This window comes from Panthera uncia, assembly GCF_023721935.1.
Source record: "Panthera uncia isolate 11264 chromosome A3 unlocalized genomic scaffold, Puncia_PCG_1.0 HiC_scaffold_11, whole genome shotgun sequence".
In the NCBI taxonomy this organism is placed as follows: Eukaryota; Metazoa; Chordata; class Mammalia; order Carnivora; family Felidae; genus Panthera; species Panthera uncia.
Genome location: NW_026057578.1, coordinates 28,697,791 through 28,715,659, shown reverse-complemented (window position 1 = coordinate 28,715,659; position 17,869 = coordinate 28,697,791). Strand labels below are relative to the sequence as shown.

General features: G+C 49.3%; 1 protein-coding gene across 1 annotated transcript in view; it reads right to left on the bottom strand.

The window, feature by feature from the left end:
* Positions 1-10,055: 10,055 nt before the first annotated feature.
* The window catches only part of TMC2 (transmembrane channel like 2), a 67,745-nt gene continuing 59,931 nt past the window's right edge, over positions 10,056-17,869 (bottom strand). The window contains exons 17-20 of the mRNA XM_049649820.1: positions 17,333-17,458; positions 13,293-13,371; positions 12,328-12,445; positions 10,056-10,273 (exon numbers count right to left, since the gene is read on the bottom strand). Coding sequence (XP_049505777.1) covers positions 10,056-10,273; positions 12,328-12,445; positions 13,293-13,371; positions 17,333-17,458 — 541 coding nt within the window. The remainder of the gene's footprint in view (positions 10,274-12,327; positions 12,446-13,292; positions 13,372-17,332; positions 17,459-17,869) is intronic.

Genomic DNA, 17,869 nt, shown 5'->3' with positions numbered 1-17,869 from the left:
TTCCCCTGCTGAAGCAGAACCAGTTCCTTTGGTAGGGCCACGTGTTGCTCGCCCCGTTGAACGCCCAGTTCCAGGTGAATGGAAGCTGCTTCCAGGCCCTCTAGGACGGGGTTCTGGGCAATCTGGTGACTTTTGAAATTTCCTTTGCTTTAGTAATGAATATTAGAGCTATAAACCCCAAACCTGGTTATCCTAAAATAGTAAATATGCTGGCAAATTAAAAAAATCATTTTAAGGGGATTTTTATTCCATATATCCCCATAACTAAAGCGCATTTGTAAATTGAACCTATTTTCTTAGGCAATTCACTTCCTTGGTAAACAAAATCCAAGTACTGAGCTCACTCTTAAAAATAGGAGGAACCTTAAAATCTCATAATCTCAATATTGCTTAAAATGTGATTAAATTCTTATTACATATATTCTTGTACAGTCATGAATCTGAATCAGTTACTCTTTCACATTAAATTTTTTTTTTTTTTTTTTAGAGAGCGTGAATAGGGGAGAGGGGCAGAGGGTGAGAGAGATAATCTTATGCAAGCTCCACACTCAGAGGAGAGCCCGAGGCAGGGCTTGATCCCACAACCCTGGACCGTTGGCGGTGGATGGTAACCTGAGCCAGAATCCAGAGTCAGATGTTCAGCCAAAGGAGCCACCCAGGTGCCCCACTCTTTCACATTTTAAAGTGGAATTGCAAAATTAATCTGTTACATACATCAGTATGTTAAATTCTCTTAAATTATAAATACCAAATTAAGTAGATGTTTCCAAAATGTAACAAAATGTTAATGCTATGACTGATTTTTTTCATTATTTCTGTACTTAATCCTAAATATTCCCAGGGTTACAGGTGCTTACCTGCTAAAGTAGGGGTTTTCAAGGTAAAGTCAGAATGCATCAATGGATTGCAGAATTAATTTAGACATTCTTGGCCAGCATTAGAAAAATAGGATGTGGGGCACTGGGTGGCTCAGTTGGTTAAGCATCCAACTCTTGATTTCAGCTCAGGTCAAGATCTCATGGTTCATAGAATGGAGCCCCACACTGGGCCCTGTGCTGATAGTGCAGAGCCTGCTTAGGATTCTCTCTCTCTCTCTCTCTCTCTCTCTCTCTCTGCCCCTCCCCTGCTTGTGCACACTCTCTCTCTTCTCAAAATAAATAAATAAACTTTAAAAAAATCGGAAGAAAGAGAATAGGACATAATAGTAGGTCCTACAGAGGATTGATCTGTAAGACGTTTGCTTCAGCTAAGCATACATAGAAATACGTATGTATGTATGTATGTAAAATCCATATGCACACATGCAAATTTATAGTGTGGGTGTATATACATAAACATCCATTTCTATGGGTTAAATTCAAGAGGCCTGCGAGTCACCGAGCTGAAAGTTAACCATAGATTTGAGCTGTCTGGTTATAAAGGAACTGTGGTAGAGCTAACTTACAGAGCTAACTTACAGTGGTTGGTTAACTTACAGAAATGGCGGAAGAGAATAGCACTTCAACTGGTGAAATACACACACGATTAGATGGGATGTGGTGTGACCACTAACACTATTCTTTTGGCTTCCTCACTTCCACCTCTTTGCTTTTTAAATTAAACAAATTATTTTTATTTTTATTTTTATTTAGTTTTGAGACGGAGAGACACAGTGTGAACTGGGAAGGCGCAGAAAGAGAGGGAGACACAGAATCTGAAGCAGGCTCCAGGCTCTGCGCACAGAGCCTGATGCGGGGCTCCAGCTCACCAAATGCGAGATCGTGACCTGAGCCGAAGTCAGACGCTTAACCGACTGAACCACCTAGGCGCCCTTGCTTCTTATTTTTTTTTAATGTTTTATTTATTTTTGAGAGAGAAAGAGTGTGAGCAGGGGAGGGGTAGAGAGAGAGGGGGACAGAGGATCCGAAGTGGGCGCGTCACTGACAGCAGTGAGCCTGGTGCAAGGCTCAAACTCACCAACCATGAGATCATGACCTGAGCTGAAGTTGGACACTCAAACAACTGAGCCACCCGGGGGCCGCTCACCTCCACCTCTTTAACTAAGCTGTCTCATTGATACGTCATGGTCCTGACCTCGATGGGCATCTCTGCAGCATGTGATATTAGAGACCATATCTTCCTTCCCTTTGGGCTGGGTTCATCCCTACCTAGGGTCAGTTCTTTGCCACCAAAGTGGCAAAACTTCTGGCTTCCCCTTCTCTAAGCCATCTTCCTCGCCACTGCCAGAATGATCTTCCTAAGGCAGAGAATCCAATCACGTTCTGTTTGTAGGTGCTCATTGTAGCGTGAAGTAAAGGAAAGATTAAGGGCTTGGTGTCTCAGGATCACCTTGTGGTAGCTCGTCTCCGAAGATGACCACCAGTGATCCATCCCTCCTGGCATTAGGTCCTCGTGTAGTCCTCCCACAAGGAACCAGGCTGGGCCTGTGATTCATTCATTTTAGCCAATAGAATGTGGTAGCAGTGATACTGTGCCAGGGCAAAGCCTCAGCCTTTTGCGTTCTTCGGAGCCTTGAGTTGCCTAATGAGAAATTCAGCCGCTCTGCTTGCGAGACCTTGTAGAGAAGGAAAGGCCCTGAGACTTCACGGACAGGTCCAGCTTTCTGAGCAGCTCAACCGAGCCCAGCCTTCCAGCTGTCCCCGTCAAGAAGGTAGATAGGGCCATTGTGTGTGTTCCCACCCCAGCCACCGTCTGACTGCCACCACACAAGCAACCCCACACAAGGCCAGCAGAAGAACCATCTGTTGAGCCCCATCTACCCACAGAATCGTGAGAAATGACGTTGTGGCTCAAAGCCACTACATTTGGGGATGATTTGCCAAGCAGCCATAACCATGAATCAGTCAGCAAACGTGCGTTCATTTGGCTCATTAATGTAAACCTTTCTTTTTGATTCTGCATTCCCTCCAAAGTACTGCTTTCACTGTAGTCTACACATTTTTGGTGTGCAACATTTTCATCGCAATTCAATTCCAAATGTATTCTAGTTTCTTTTATGGATGCTGTGAGGACCCACATGTTATTTCGACTGGTGATAAAGGTCGATGTCCTCCCTGCTTCCTGTTGCTGCTTTCTAAGCATTATTTCCTCCTCTTTTTCTTTGAAAAACTTTGGCTACCCATCGCTGCCCGGTGGCATCCAGTTATGCACTGTGAGGGCTGTTGCTTACTTTTTGGATAAGGAGGCAAGATGCTGTTGCAAAAATGGGGGGTGGCATAAGCCGGTGAACTTCCTAACCTCAGATTTACTACCCTGATTGTATCATTTCAGCTCAGTCTTGTAGATCCTGATGTGGTCCTGACCTCTGGCATCCTTATATGCATGAGGCCCAGGGGACTCCCCTTCCTTCCCTCCCTTCTTCCTTCCTTCTCCAGTGTAGAACCCAACATCAGGCTTGAACTCACGACCCAGAGATCAAGACCCAAGCTGAGATCAAGAGTCAGACGCTTCACCAACTGGGCCACCCGGGTGCCCTGTATTAGGCCCAGGTGATTTCTTTCAGCGTGCAGACACCTTACAGACAGGAAGATGGGCTGGTGGCAAGCGGTGGGGGGAGGGAGCAGAGAAGCGAGCCCAAAGCTACCTCCATTCATCTCAGAAGCCAAACTAAACAACTGAATTCAGCCAGTCTTTTTGGGGCTAGTCTTTGAGGATATAGGTAGGTTTCAAGCTAGCAGGCCCCTCGGATGCTGTACGATCCGACGTCTTTTTGCAGAGGAGGAATGAGGATGTTCAGGGGTCAGGATGAGGAATCTGGGTATTCAAGAAGCGACAGCATCAGTGAATTCTTCTATTCATCCAAAAAAAAAAAAAAGAAAAAGATTTTAGGGCACCTGGGTGGCTCAGTTGGTTGAACATCGGTCTCTTGATTTTGGCTCAGGTCATGATCCCAGGGTTGTGGAATCGAGCCCCTGCTGAGCATGGAGCCTGCTTGGGATTCTCTCCCCCACCTCCCCCCACCCACTCAGTCACTTTCAAAAAAAAAAACAACAAAAAACGGGAAAAAAGGTTTTTTTGTCCCTATAGCATGCTAGGTATCTTTCTAGGTGCTTTGGAGACAGTAGTAAAGAAACCAAGTCACTGCCATGGCAGAGTTTACATTCTAGGAGGAGATAAAAAAAAATCAAGTAAATGTGTAGTGCAACAATACGGAAGGTTGCGTCGTTTTACCCAGGCCCTCAGGGAAGAGGCGGCATCCAGCAGAGATACAATGGTGACGGTGACGCTAACCTGTGACCTCTGACCTCGGAGACTTTATAATCCCAGGAGTGGAGCATCACCAAGGGCTTTAGTGCAATAGTGTGGGAGGCTGACCGGAAGACAACTTCCTGGGGAAGTTCCTGGGGAAGACTTTACAGCTAGAAGAGGTTTTAGGTAGTTACGAGAAGAATGTGTGGGTCATTTAGAGATCGGGGTGGGGTCTCCGCAGATTAAGCTTCTGACTTGGGCTCTCACGGCTCGTGGGTTAGAGCCCTGCATCAGGCTCTGTGCTGACAGCTCAGAGCCCGGAGCCTGCTTCGGATTCTGGGTCTCTCTCTCTCTCTGCCCCTTCCCCACTCGCCCTCCGTGTCTCCCTCTCTCAAAAATAAATAAACATAAAAAAAAGAAATGTTTGAAAAAAACAAAACAAAATGAGCTATAGGATGGAACAAGAGTGCTGGTTGCCTGGGCATGTTCCAGGTTCAAGCTTTTATTTATTTATTTACTTATTTTTTTAAAGTTTATTTTTGAGAAAGAACAAGCAGGGGAGGGGCAGCGAGAGAGAGGGAGACACAGAATCCGAAGTAGGCTCCAGGCTCCAACCACAGAGTTCCAATGCAGGGCTCAAACCCACAAACTGCAAGATCATGACCTGAGCCAAAGTCAGATGCTTAACTGACCGAGCCACCCTGGCGCCCCAGGTTCAAGCTTTAAAGCCATGTGGCACCTGGAGCCTTTTCTTTCTCCCTGTAGATAGAACTGTCCATTCACTGGGAAGAATCATACTCTATAGCATCTATTCCGCTTTTATTTAGCCCAGGCTGTGGCTCACTGTGTCATTTTGGTGTAAGTTAGCCCAGAGTTTTCACTCCTGTCGACACTATTGGGGACCTATGGAAATGGAATATGCTTTTTGAATTCTAGCGCGTAGGGAGAACTTCAGGAAAGGAAATTGCATGAAACAACCTCAAGATGGCGGCACTCTACACTCATTTCTAGAATGGAAAACCCTCACACTGAATTTGAAAGGCTTCCAGGAATTCCTTGGCCCTTTTCTCAAATGTAGAAAGAACCCCTGCAACAGTCTTTGGTAATGAGTTACACATATGAACAATATTTCCACAGACACAGAAGAATGAAAAGCATCCAAGGAAGATCATTGAGTTCATAAATTTTTGATCTTAAATTTTCTTTTAATGTCTGTTTATTTTTGAGACAGAGAATGAGTGGGGGAGGGGCAGAGAGAGGGAGACATGGAAGGCGAAGCAGGCCCCAGGCTGTGAGCTGTCAGCACAGAGCCTGACACGGGGCTTGAACCCTTGAACCGTGAGCTCATGACCTGAGCCGAAGTCGGACGCTTAACCGACTGAGCCACCCAGGCGCCCCTCCAGGATGTTTGATCTCGTCCACGCCTGTGATCATATCTGTTTTTTCTGAGCCTGTAGCACCGTGCTTGACTTACATGTGTCTGACACGTGTCAACTTGTGGGATCTTTCTAACGGAATTTGGAGCTCAGGTTTCTATGGCTCATTTTGCAGACATGGTCCGGTGACAGAGATGTCTGTAATGCTCTGTATACCTCATCTGCCCCAACCATTATCTTGGGCCTTTCTTCACGCTTTCTAAAACCAATACTGCATCGCAGAATAAGTTACCTGGCACAGTGCTGCAGAGAGCTGTCTTTAACAGCAACCCTCAGCACTCAAAAATAAGCCTAACTTACAAAATTGGATGGCCCTCACACCCCTGGTGATTTTGCCTTTGAAGATTGTATTTTAGTTTTGTTCCCTAGGAACAAAAAGGGATAAAGTCCCTACTGACTCTATCCTTAGGTTTTAAAGGTATCTCTTAGAAACAGCACATGGGATTATAAAATATTCATCTGATAATCTCTGTCCTCTATCTGCAGGGCTTGGTCTATCTGCATTTGTTTTGATTGCTGATATATCCTATTTCTCTCATCTTACACGCTTTCTCTTCGTTACATTGTTTGTTGTTGCTTTGCCTTTCTGCCCCCCTCTTTCTCGGAGGTGCTATGAACCTAAGATCACTTTAAATTAAAATTTTCCATATGAGGTTTTGGGAATGCCCAGTTGGTGTGGGAACTGAGATCCTCTGTGTGAGGGTTGCCTTGTGGGTATAAATTCTCAAGGGAGACTTTTTCCTCCTCCACTTTCTGCCAAGGTCAAAAAAGGACAAATGTCCCTTTCTGCAGTGCAGGTTTTGTTCTTATTATCCCTTATAGGAACTTGGGTGTCTCAGCTTTGGGCGGGCCTCTCCCGAGAATGTCTGAAGGGAGTTTACTGAATTGAGGGTCACCAGCAGAGTGGATGCTCTTGGTACGTGGCCCAGCTCCCCTTACTGGCTGGTGCACCATACCCCGGTTTCTGTGAGTATGCAAGCCATGGCGAGATCAGGTGTCTTCCTTGATCTTCCCCAAAGATGTGTTCCTACTTATGTGAGTCTGTGTACAACGACGTTCTTTATGGTCATAGAGCGCGATTATCGGAAATGAAAGGATCTGACTGCAGAAATAACCCCTGACAGATAAAAACCAGTGTCCATTCATTTCATTTTCCCCCAGTAAGAAATGCACAAACAAGGTATCATCAGTAAGACACCAGCCGTAGTTCTCTGGATAAATTGTTAAATAGACTTTCTATTTCAAATCATTCTTAGGTGAGCTGAACAAGGAAAGACAGAGAGGGAGACAGAGGGAGGGAGGGAGGGAGTAAAAAGAAGAAAGAGTGATCTTCATGACTGATGGCTCCTGGATAGGCTGAATCGCAGATAGGACCGTGTTCTAATAACATGCCCCCACTGTAAAGCCACACTGTATCAACAACACCCTTCCTCTCTTACCCGTGCCTTCTTTCCCTGCCTCTCTCTCTAGCTCGGTGGAAGATTCCTGTTGCTTGAGGGTCCTGGGAACCACCTTAGCTAATTCTCTGATGGACAACTCTCGAAAAAGCTCTAGAGTTTGACCGAAGTCTTGCGACTGTTTGAGTTAGGAAAGCTCCTTTTAAAACACGTTCAAAAATTCTTTGATAACTCCCTTCGAGAGATGGGGCCTAATCTCCTACCCTTGAGTGTGAGCTAGACCTAGTGACTGAGTTCTAACGGATGGAAAGTGGTAGGATTGACGGCGTACCTTCTGAGACTAGGCTATAAAAGGCACGTGGCTTCCTCCTTGCTCTCTCTCTCTCTCTCTCTCTCTTGGATCACTTGCTCTGGGGGCGTGGATGGGGGTGGGGACCAGCTGTTGTGTTGTGAGGACACCCCAGCAGATCCCTGGCGAGATCCACATGGGGAGAAATCGAAGTCTCCTGTTAATAGCCAGCAGGGAATGAAACCTCCCGTCAACAGCCATGTGTAGGAACCATCTTGAGAGCAAATCTTCCAGTCCCAGCCAAATCTTCCGGTGCCTGTAGCCCGGCCTGAGATCTTGAGAGATACCCAGAGGCAGAACTGCCCAGGAAGGCCACTCCCAAATGGTTGACCCACAGAAACTGTGAGATACTAAGTGTTGAAGTTGCTAAGTTTGGGGGGTAATCTGTTATGCAGAAACAGACAACAAATACATTCCCTCACATAAAATTGTGCATCCTCAGGACAGGATAAAGTGTTTGTGGGGCACCTGGGTGGCTCAGTCGTTTGAGCGTCCCACTTGGGCTCAGGGCATGATCTCCCGGTTTGTGAGTTCAAGCCCCGAATCGGGCTCACTGCTGTGAGCAAAGAGCCTGCTTTGGATCCTCTAACTGCCTCTCTCTCTGCCCCTCCCCCGTTTGCACTCTCTCTCAAAAATAAATCTTAAAAAAAAAGGATAGTGTGTTTGTGTTTATAGTGGGTGCTTAGGCATCTGGGTAGCCATTGGGAGCTGGACAGGGATCACTAGGAGGCTGATGACTCAGGCCCCTCTCGTTCCCCTCCCCAGAGGCTGGCATTATCTGGGCGGGTGACTCTGAAGGTCAGGTGTCTGACCTCCCAGTCCTGGGCGGTTGGGTTAGGCAGCCTGGATTCCCATGTCGAGGGGTCAGGTAGGTAGTAAGCTCAGGACCAGATTGTGTCCTCCCAGAAGAAGGCACGTGACACACAAGAGTTTGGGATTGAGGGTTGGACCTGAGTTCCACAAACATCTTCGTTAGCCTCGCCCGGAGATAAGGGAGAAAGAACTGATCTGTTTCTCCCCGTCATGTGGTCCCCGTTCCCACTCCGTTCCAGGTCACACGTGAAGCGTTGGTGCTGGGTTGGGAAGGGGAAGGAAGTGGGAGGGAACCTGGGACTTATTTTAATTTATAGCTTATGAAATCTCTGTAAAATCTCCATCTCCCCACCAGGACTTTGCCTGACCTCCAAGGTGTGGGGGCTTCTCCTGAAAACCCCTGGGGCCGTGGTTGGGCCGTGGGTCGGGGAGAGGACTCCCCTTAGAGCACTCAGAGACCAGGCATGAGATGATTCTGAAGCCACGTGGCTCACGGGGGGCTGGGAACAAGGGGCAGAGGAGGGGAGGAAACCACCCGCAGGATACCTGCGCTGTCAGTGTCCTGGGCTATGACTCGCTCCCTGCCGAGCCTCTGTCCTTGCTGGCGAGGCCTTCTCCGTGGCTTGGGGCTCCCTGGCTTATGCCCCCGAGGAGACATTTTGCAGAGAACCACATCGTGATGCTAGCTGAACATCGAATCGCCAGACAAGGCGATTGCATTGCATCCTTTGCAAAACTCCTCAGAGAAACCATCTTCAACATTCCCTAGACAGTAAGCAGACTATCAAATTCTTTTTAGAATTTGACGCTTGAGAAGGATTTTCTGCCCCGAGCAATCTAAGTCCTCTTCGGTTGGAAGAAACACTTGCTTGTTGCCTTGCTGCTGGAAGGCTCCGATGCATTTTTTGCTGCTTAATGGCCTCAGCTCCCCTCAGGCTGGGTTCCGGGGGAGAACCATCTTCCCACTCACCATGGCTGCACTTTGGCTCATTTACCTTTGTTTTCAGTGCTTTCTTGTACCTTTTATTTAAACCGCCTCATCTCCTTTGGATAGGGCTGACAGTTAGGAATGTGGGCCCCTCCTCCCAGTTAGTAAGGCTAGCAGAAACCAGGGTCCCAATGAAAGGGCGGGCCTACGCCTGCCGACTCCATCTTGTTCTGTGTCCTTCACCTTGACCACACCTCCTCCCCTTGAGCAACGCCCCCCCACCCTCGCCTGCCTAACAAGACTCGGTCCCTTCCCCAGCCAATCGGCTGAGGCCACAGCCATTACTTCACCAACTGCCCCTAGGCCCCAATAAAACCTTTGTCCTTTTGAAACTCGCTCTCTCTCCCCGGTATCTCACCGCTGCGTCGGGTGCAGGTAGGGGATTGAGCTCGAGCTAGCTCGAATAAAGGCTCTTTTGCTTTTACATCGGACTCGGCTCCCTGGCGGTATTTGGGGATCACGAATTCTGGGCATAACACCAACATGGGTGCCATGACAAAGTCTATGGTGATGATCATGGCCCTGGTCCCTCCTCCCAAAGTCTGGAGTCGAGAGAACCATGGTGAGTTCAAGGTCCAGGCTGCCTGAACCAAGATACTAGGAAGGGCAGTTTAGGGGGAGTCGGGAGGCTCAGCTCCCCTAAAGAGTGGATGAAGCCATTGTCTTCCAGTTTTGGTGGCCAACAACTGCCTGAGACTAAGTAATTGAAATTCCCACATTCAATGAGAGGAGAGAGAACGTGCGTGCATGGGTATCGTGTGTGTGTGTGTGTGTGTGTGTGTGCATGAGAGAGAGAGAGAGAGGAAGAGAGAATATCATTTTGGGTGTGTGAGCTGGCGGGGCCCAAGGATCAGCCCCAGAATGGTGCTTGTGTATCCCCGCTATCAGTGGGGAGGTCTGGGAGCGCTCTTTCCAGAGGCTGACCTCCAAGGATGGGTCTGAGGCCGAGGTTGGCCAGAATCTGGTCTGACACCAGGAGGCCGAGATACGGGGAGGTGCTGGGAGACAGGCAGCGTGATCCTGCTGGCAGAACTGGAGATCCCAGGATCCTGGGCCTTCTTGCCTGTGGTCTGGTTTTGGCTGGCAGAGTGAGGCGTGGTCCCTGGAAAAGGAACCAAGACAAGAATGAGGGCGTGGGAGGATTTGCTTCAGTTGCCTGGTATCGAATCGGAGCCCTTCTGGAGCTGCCCTGCTCGGCCTGTGGATTCCAGTCCCATCTGGTGATGTGACAATGGTCAGGTGGCCCTTAGGTGTCTGGGGGCCACTATTGGGCCTCGGCCTAGCCTTAGCATAAACGGATCTGCTGGAGGAATATGGTCTGCTGGCCGGAGAGCTAGATTTCGAATGTTGGCCTTCAGCTGGACTCCCTGAGCCTGGGTTCTCTTGAGCATGACGTTGGGATGATAATAACAGCCTCCCAGGTGGCTGACAGGGTCACAGACGATGCTGGAAGGGCCTTTGCAACCTGTGTGGCATCATATCCAATTTCTAGTGCTTTTGCTTACCCGTGTCCTTCTCTCCCCCTCACTCTGACCTCAGGGCAATTGTTGGCACGTTCTTAGCCAGACGCAGTTCCCGGGACACAGAAATGGACTAGGTTCTCAGGGTGGGTGAATGTGGCCTGTGACTGAAGTCCAGGCTTTGCCCAGCCCCGCTTCCAGGTGTCCTCTGGCCTCTTCCCCCGGCACCAACCTGATGCGGGTGGAGTCACGGGATGGAAGGAGCCAGCGTCCCTGCGGCTGTCCCTTGCGAAGAAAGTGGCCATCGGGTGAAACACCCAATTGGGACTTTACGTGGAGTGAGAAGGAAACTTTCATTGTGTTTGAGTCATTAGTTGTTTGGGCCTGTTTGTTACAGTAACTGGTATCATTCTAGGAAATTCTTCAAGAAGAGAAGCTAAGTGAGGGCAGCGATGGAGGCCATGAGTTTTTCAGATGAAATGCTGGCCATCTTCCTAGGCGCTCCCCCGCCAGCCTACTCCCGCTGATGTGCTCTAGATCACGCTAACTTTTTATTTTTTTTTTTTATTTTTTATTTTTTTATTTTTTTAATTTTTTTTTAACGTTTATTTATTTTTGGGACAGAGAGAGACAGAGCATGAACGGGGGAGGGGCAGAGAGAGAGGGAGACACAGAATCGGAAGCAGGCTCCAGGCTCTGAGCCATCAGCCCAGAGCCCGACGCGGGGCTCGAACTCACGAACTGCGAGATCGTGACCTGAGCTGAAGTCGGACGCTTAACCGACTGAGCCACCCAGGCGCCCCCCGCTAACTTTTTAAACATCAAACACTGCAGTGCTGAGTTACTCAGTACACAACTGAAAGGCCTTTGGATTTGTAACAAAAATTCAAAAAAGTATTTTAAGTGTTTGTTTTTGAGAGACAGAGGAGGGCACGTGCGTCTGGTTGGGGGTTGGGGAGGGGGAGACGGAGAGGGGGACAAAGGATCCGAAGCAGGCTCTGCCCCGGCAGCAGGATCGAACCCACGAACCCTGAGATCGTGACCTGAGCTAAAGTCGGACGCTTAACCGGCTGAGCCACCCAGGGGCCCCTGAAAACTCAAATTTGGAGAAGGGCCGGCTTGAAAGCAGCAGCCAGAAGAGCAGGGCGGGGAAGGACTGGGTAAGAGGGACAGGCACATTGGGACTGTGGGGGCCATGAGACTACCACTGCCAAGCCAGTGTGCGTTCCTTGGTTTCTCATAGAAAACCTTTCATACATCTATTTTTTCCCCTTCCACACTTAAGTCTATTGGCGCCCAGATATGTCCGTTCCATTTTTTGGTCTCACTTCTGCTGGTGAAATTACAACATAACATCGCATTTACTCCATTTCCTGTCCCATGTGGGAAACTGAGAAGATTTCAAATATTTTCTTCAGCTTTCCGATAAGCTGCCAGCCAGTCACTCTTCTGCATCTCATCCCTGGACACTAAATTTTTCTTTTAATGTTTATTTTTGAGACAGAGACAGAGCATGAGCAGGGGAGGGGCAGAGAGAGAGGGAGACACAGAATCGGAAGCAGGCTTCGGGCTCCGAGCTGTCAGCCCAGAGCCCGACGCGGGGCTCGAACCCACGAACCGTGAGATCATGACCTGAGCTAAAATCAAGAGTCAGATGCTCAAGTGACTGAGCCTCCCACTCGCCCCTAGAATTTACCTTCTTTGGTGAGTTGGAGCTGGGTGGCATTTTTGGAGTTGCCTTTAGCTGTGTCCTCTGAATCTCTGGCTGGGGTCCTGCCTTTGACAGATTTGTGGCTCTTCTCAACTTCACGGAGCTGCAGGAGAAATAATTAGTTCTCAGGGAAATGAGTGTTTGAGGCTCAGAGCCTAGGATGTTGAGACCTAGGGGGACAAGGACTCCGTCTTCAGTTCTTGTCGGTCCTCACCACTGGTTGAAGAGGGACAGCCCAAGACTCAAGTTTGCACAGTATTTGAAGGAACATCTGGCCAGGGGAGGACAGAAACCTCGCCAGTCCTCCATTTCAAGGCTTTCTGGAATCTGGGCAGGAGGATGGTGAGATTAACAGAGGGAGATGCGGATAGGGAAGTGGCTGCGAGGCAAATGAGATTATTCCAGAAGCGGGGGGGGGGGGGGGGAGAGGGGCCAGGGGGACAAGGCTCAGAGGGGGTTGGGGTCTGCCCTTTACCATGTGTAGGAGGGGTTTGGGGGCTGGGAGAGTGGAAAACAGCAGTCAGAAGTCAGCTGGTGGAGAGAGGGGGAGGGAGAGAGAAACAGTGGCGAGGGGCTTAAGAGACTCCTTAGGCCCTGGGCACAAGCACTAAGTCATTTTGACAATATTTTCTCTAGTGTTTATTGTGTTAGCTTTAAACTGTAGGTATTATTATGGGTACTGGTTTTACTGAAATTTTTACTGGTTTTATTGAATTTCTCCTGTTCTTTAGCAACCTCTCCAAATCGAAGGCGTTATTATTGTCTGCCCCCCAAATAGCCTCAGAACATATATGCGTGTTGTTCGATCTTACAAGGCTTCCTGCAATACGGATAGTTTGGGATTTCGTTTAGAAGAAGGCCATGTAGATCGTACAGCTGGGCTCAAAGAGCAAATCAGCAGAAAACAAAAACGTGACATCTGTTTGAGCGAAAACTCCCGACAGACTCACCGCTTGGATTTTCTTTCTCAGCTGGGCATTCGCTCGGGAAAGGCTTTTGGAAACCGAGTTCAGGTAGTAGATGGCCAGGCTGCAAGAGAAAAGTGAGCCTCCTGTGATACCGCAGTCTTGGAAAGTGACAAAAGCTGGACCCCTTCCAGAGGAATCAAGGCCGGCTTCCTGGAGTAGGTTGCCTCTGCACAGGCTGGAGGGATAGAACACCTACTCTCCTGTCTCCACTTAGTGCGGAGGAGGTTCTGGACACCTCTGCCTTCTGTTTTATTGAATGTGGAAATGACATACACATTTTTAGCTCTCAGAGTGCTCAGTAAAGCCTTCCTTCTTGGAAAGCTGAAGAGGTGGGGGAGGGGCAGGGTCTCCTGACCCTGCTTCCTGGGTACCTGCCCTGTGTCAGGCTCCGCGCCACGGGCATCCCACTCCACATCTCAGTGGTCTTCACCCAAACCCCATGAGGTAGAAAGGATGGTCTTTTCCAGATCAGCAACCTGGAATGGTGAGACGTTAAGGAGTTTGCCCAAGGTGGCCCCATCTATCAGTTCTTGGTGGAGCCCTCATTTAGCTAAAGCTCTTTTCCACAGGCCTCGAGGGCTGAGAGAGGAGAGTCTGGGCGCTAGGTGCCCGCTCCAAGTTTGCTTGAAAACACAGCTGCCGAAGTCCTGGAGGTCCCTGCTTAGGGAGCACTGTCTTGGGCTGATGGTTTTCAAGGTCCAGCTCCTACCGGCTGCCTAGGCGTCCTTTGAGGCCAGAGCGTGGGCTTCCCTTTCACAGGACCTGAGATCGGGGGGGTTTCGACTTGGGTGCACCACCTGAGAGGGCAGGGGCCACAAAAGCCAAGGTGCCACCCGGATGGGGTGCTGTGTCGGCCTGTTCCTTGGGGGCTTTCGTGGTTCATCCTTATTTGTCACTTTTCTCCCTGGATTTCAAGCCTTAGCTGCTCCGGCTTGGGTCTTCTAAGCTTTCCCCTCAGGGTGGGGCCCGCTCAGGGCAACTCCAGTCGGCCAGCTCCCTCCCGCCAGAGGGGAGGAATCACCTTGTCTTCGGGGCACAGCGTGGGCCCCAGACTGTCATGGGAGCCTCCTGCAGCAGAGACTCAGAGGAGAGAAGGGAGGACAGGCAGGGGGAGCGGAATCTGTTGTGCAAGTCCCTGCTCTGTGCCAGGCCTCACCTTCTCTCCTAGTTAACAACCCATTTATTAGGGAGGAATCGGAGGTGGGAGAAGATGAAATCCTCATGGGTGGCTGTGTCCCTCCGTCCCCAAATTTAGCACTTCCTGGTGCCACCTGCAAGGGTCAGGCTTGGTGTGTGGGTTCCAGAATTTCCTCAGGCGGTCAAGGCATAGGCCAGGTTGTCACCATCAACCCAGTCCTCTCTCAGGCCAGGGTGAGCGAGGCTGCTGTTCCAATCAAGGATGGGAGGAAATACACCTCTTTGGGGGAGCACTTCAGCACTATTTAAAAGGACTGGAAAGGGGCGCCCGGGTGGCTCAGTCGGTTATGTGTCTGGACTTTGGCTCAGGTCATGATCTCATGGTCCGTGAGTTCGAGCCCCGTGTCAGGCTCTGTGCTGACAGCTCGGAGCCTGGAGCCTGCTTCGGATTCTGTGTCTGCCTCTCTTCTCTGCCCTTCGCCTGCTCTGCCTCTCTCTTTCTCTCTCTCAAATAAATACATACATACATAAAATAAAACAAAACAAAATAAAATAAAATAGAAAGATTGAAGAAACTCATACCCACAATTCCCTACTCCACTTCCCATGGTCTGCCCTAGGGAATCCCTCACATTTGCCCAACGACCACATCTGCAGTAGCAAAAAAGTGGAAACAATCTACCCACCTCTAGGCAGAGGGGTGGATAAACTGTGGTTTAATCATACGGCAGATGGGAGTAGAGCCGTTAAAATGTGTGGTCATGTATTCCCCAAACATAATGTTGAGTGAGCAAAGCTATGCTGGGTGAACCATTCACGAAAAAATTTAAAGCCCAGAAAACAATAGGACACGGCCAACGTGATGAAAATACCAAACCTTGCGTGCAAATGGTTTCGAGAGCGGTTACTGTCGGGGGGAGAGAGAGAGAGAGAGAGGGAGAGAGGGAGAGAGGGAGGGAGAGAGCAGGATTAGGTGGGACTTGTGTTATCTGTAACATTTTATTTCGTGGAAAGTGACAGATCTGAAGCAAACACTGCAAAATATTAACATCTGTTTACTCTTGGAATCATGTTCATGGTTGTCTCTACTTTTCTGTAGGTTAGGAATATTTCACAATACATAATTTTTTTTTATTAAAAAAATTTTTTTTAACATTTATTTATTTTTGAGACAGAGAGAGACAGAGCATGAACAGGGGAGGGGCAGAGAGAGAGGGAGACACAGAATCCGAAACAGGCTCCAGGCTCTGAGCCACCAGCCCAGAGCCTGATGCGGGGCTCGAACTCACGGACCGCGAGATCGTGACCTGAGCTGAAGTTGGACGCTCAACCGACTGAGCCACCCATGCGCCCCTACATAATTTTTTTTTAATGTTTGTTTATTTTTGAGAGAGAGACAGAGTGCGAGCGGGGGAGGGGCAGAGAGAGAGAGGGAGACACAATCCGAAGCAGGCTCCAGGCTCTGAGCTGTCAGCACAGAGCCAGACGTGGGGCTCGGACCCACAAACCTTGAGCCAAAGTCTGATGCTTAACTGACTGAGCTACCCAGGTGCCCCAGGAATATTTCACAATTAAAAAAAAAAGCATGCCAAAAAAAGATTTTTATGAAGAAAAATGCCCTAATATTTTCACTAGTACATTAAAATTTTTTTTAACCTTTATTTATTAAAATTTTTTTTAACGTTTATTTAGTTTTGAGAGAGACAGAGAGACAAAGTGTGAGCTGGGGAAGGGGCAGAGAGAGGGAGACACAGAATCCGAAGCAGGCTCTAGGCTCTGAGCTGTCTGCACAGAGCCCGACGTGGGGCTTGAACCCATGAACCATGAGACCGAAGTTGGACACTTAACCGACTGAGCCACCCAGGTGCCCCAACATTTATTTATTTTTGAGCCACAGAGAGAGTATGAATAGGGGAGGGGCAGAGAGAGAGAGAGGCAGGCACAGAATTAGAAACAGGCTCCAGGCTCTGAGCTGTCAGCACAGAGCCCGACGCGGGACTCGAACTCACAAACTGTGAGATCATGACCTGAGCTGAAGTCGAACGCTTAACCAACTGAGCTACCCAGGCGCCCCTCACTAGAACATTGTTGATGACAGTAATTCAAATTCAGGATTCTTGCTTCCCACCTTCTTTTCTCTCTTCCCTCGTTCCTTCCTTGACTATTTGTCATTTACTTCCTATGGCCTAGGCTGGTGTTGGGGGTAGAGAAATCATCAGACCCACCCACTGTCCTCGGGGCTTTCTCAGTCTTTGGGAGGGATAGTGGTGAGACCCAAATGTGCAGGTGCATGGTGTGCCCTGTGGAGAAGTCCTCCAGGGCCCAGCCAGGGACAGGCTGAATCAGCCCTCAGAGACTCAGAGCCCAGAAATCTTTGATATTTCTAGCGAACGTTTAGGAGGGTGCTGCAAAATACTGGCTTGCCCATCTGTATTCCTTGGACCCCGTCTTTCAGCGTGCTCCCCGAAAGACTTATAACTGCCAGTTCCTTCACCTCTGTGCCTGGAGTTTCCCTTCCATTTCCCTGCGGAATCCGTTCTACCCGCGAATGCACCTGACTCAAATGGCTGAGGAAACAACCCCTCTCCCCTTTGATCTCACCCAACCAGTGACCGATGGGTGCTGGTCTACGAAAGCCCCATCCCTCACCCTTGAGCAGGATGACTCAGACACACTGTTTCTCAGAGCCCCCCCCCCCCAACCCCCATCCACATCCACATTAAAATCATCCCAGTGATAATGACCTTCCTCCCTCACCAATTAACTATTTGCGTTCGAGTCTTCGTCTTGGGCTCTGCCTCTGGGAAGTGTAGATTAAGAGGGCAGGAAAGGAGGACCCGCCAGGGGAGTCTCAAGGGCAAGGGGAGGGGCCCTGGCTGACTTACAACATCAGCAGGATGGCTGGGATGATCAGGCCAGGGTTGGCGAGGAAAGCAAAGATCTTGCCCAGGAAGGTTGGAAAATCATTTTCAATCGTCTCTTGGATGACGTCATACATTCTGTTTTTCCCACTGTAGAGAGAACACATTACTGCACGTCAGAAAGCTCGCCTGACACACAACTGTGCCCCTGCCCCTGTGGGTCCAAAGCTGCCATTCACCCCTGCTTCCCTGGAAAACCCAGAGCTCTGCTCCAAATGGGCTGCAGGTGAAAAATGCCCCACGAGGAGCTGCCATTTGGCTATGGTTTAGAGCTGGGGCAGAGCCCGGTTCACCAGCTTCATGCTGGCCCCTTGGTCCCTCAAAACTTCTCAGACCACATGGGTCTCCTGTGTCTGATACCTTCCTCCACTAGATGAAACGGGTTTTCTACGACACTCTCCTGGGAGAAAACTGCCTGCGAGATGTAGCCGTAAGCCCAACATGGAGCTCCCTCTGGACCCCCTGGCTTGGAAACCGTTTTCCAGAGGCTTACGTGATAGA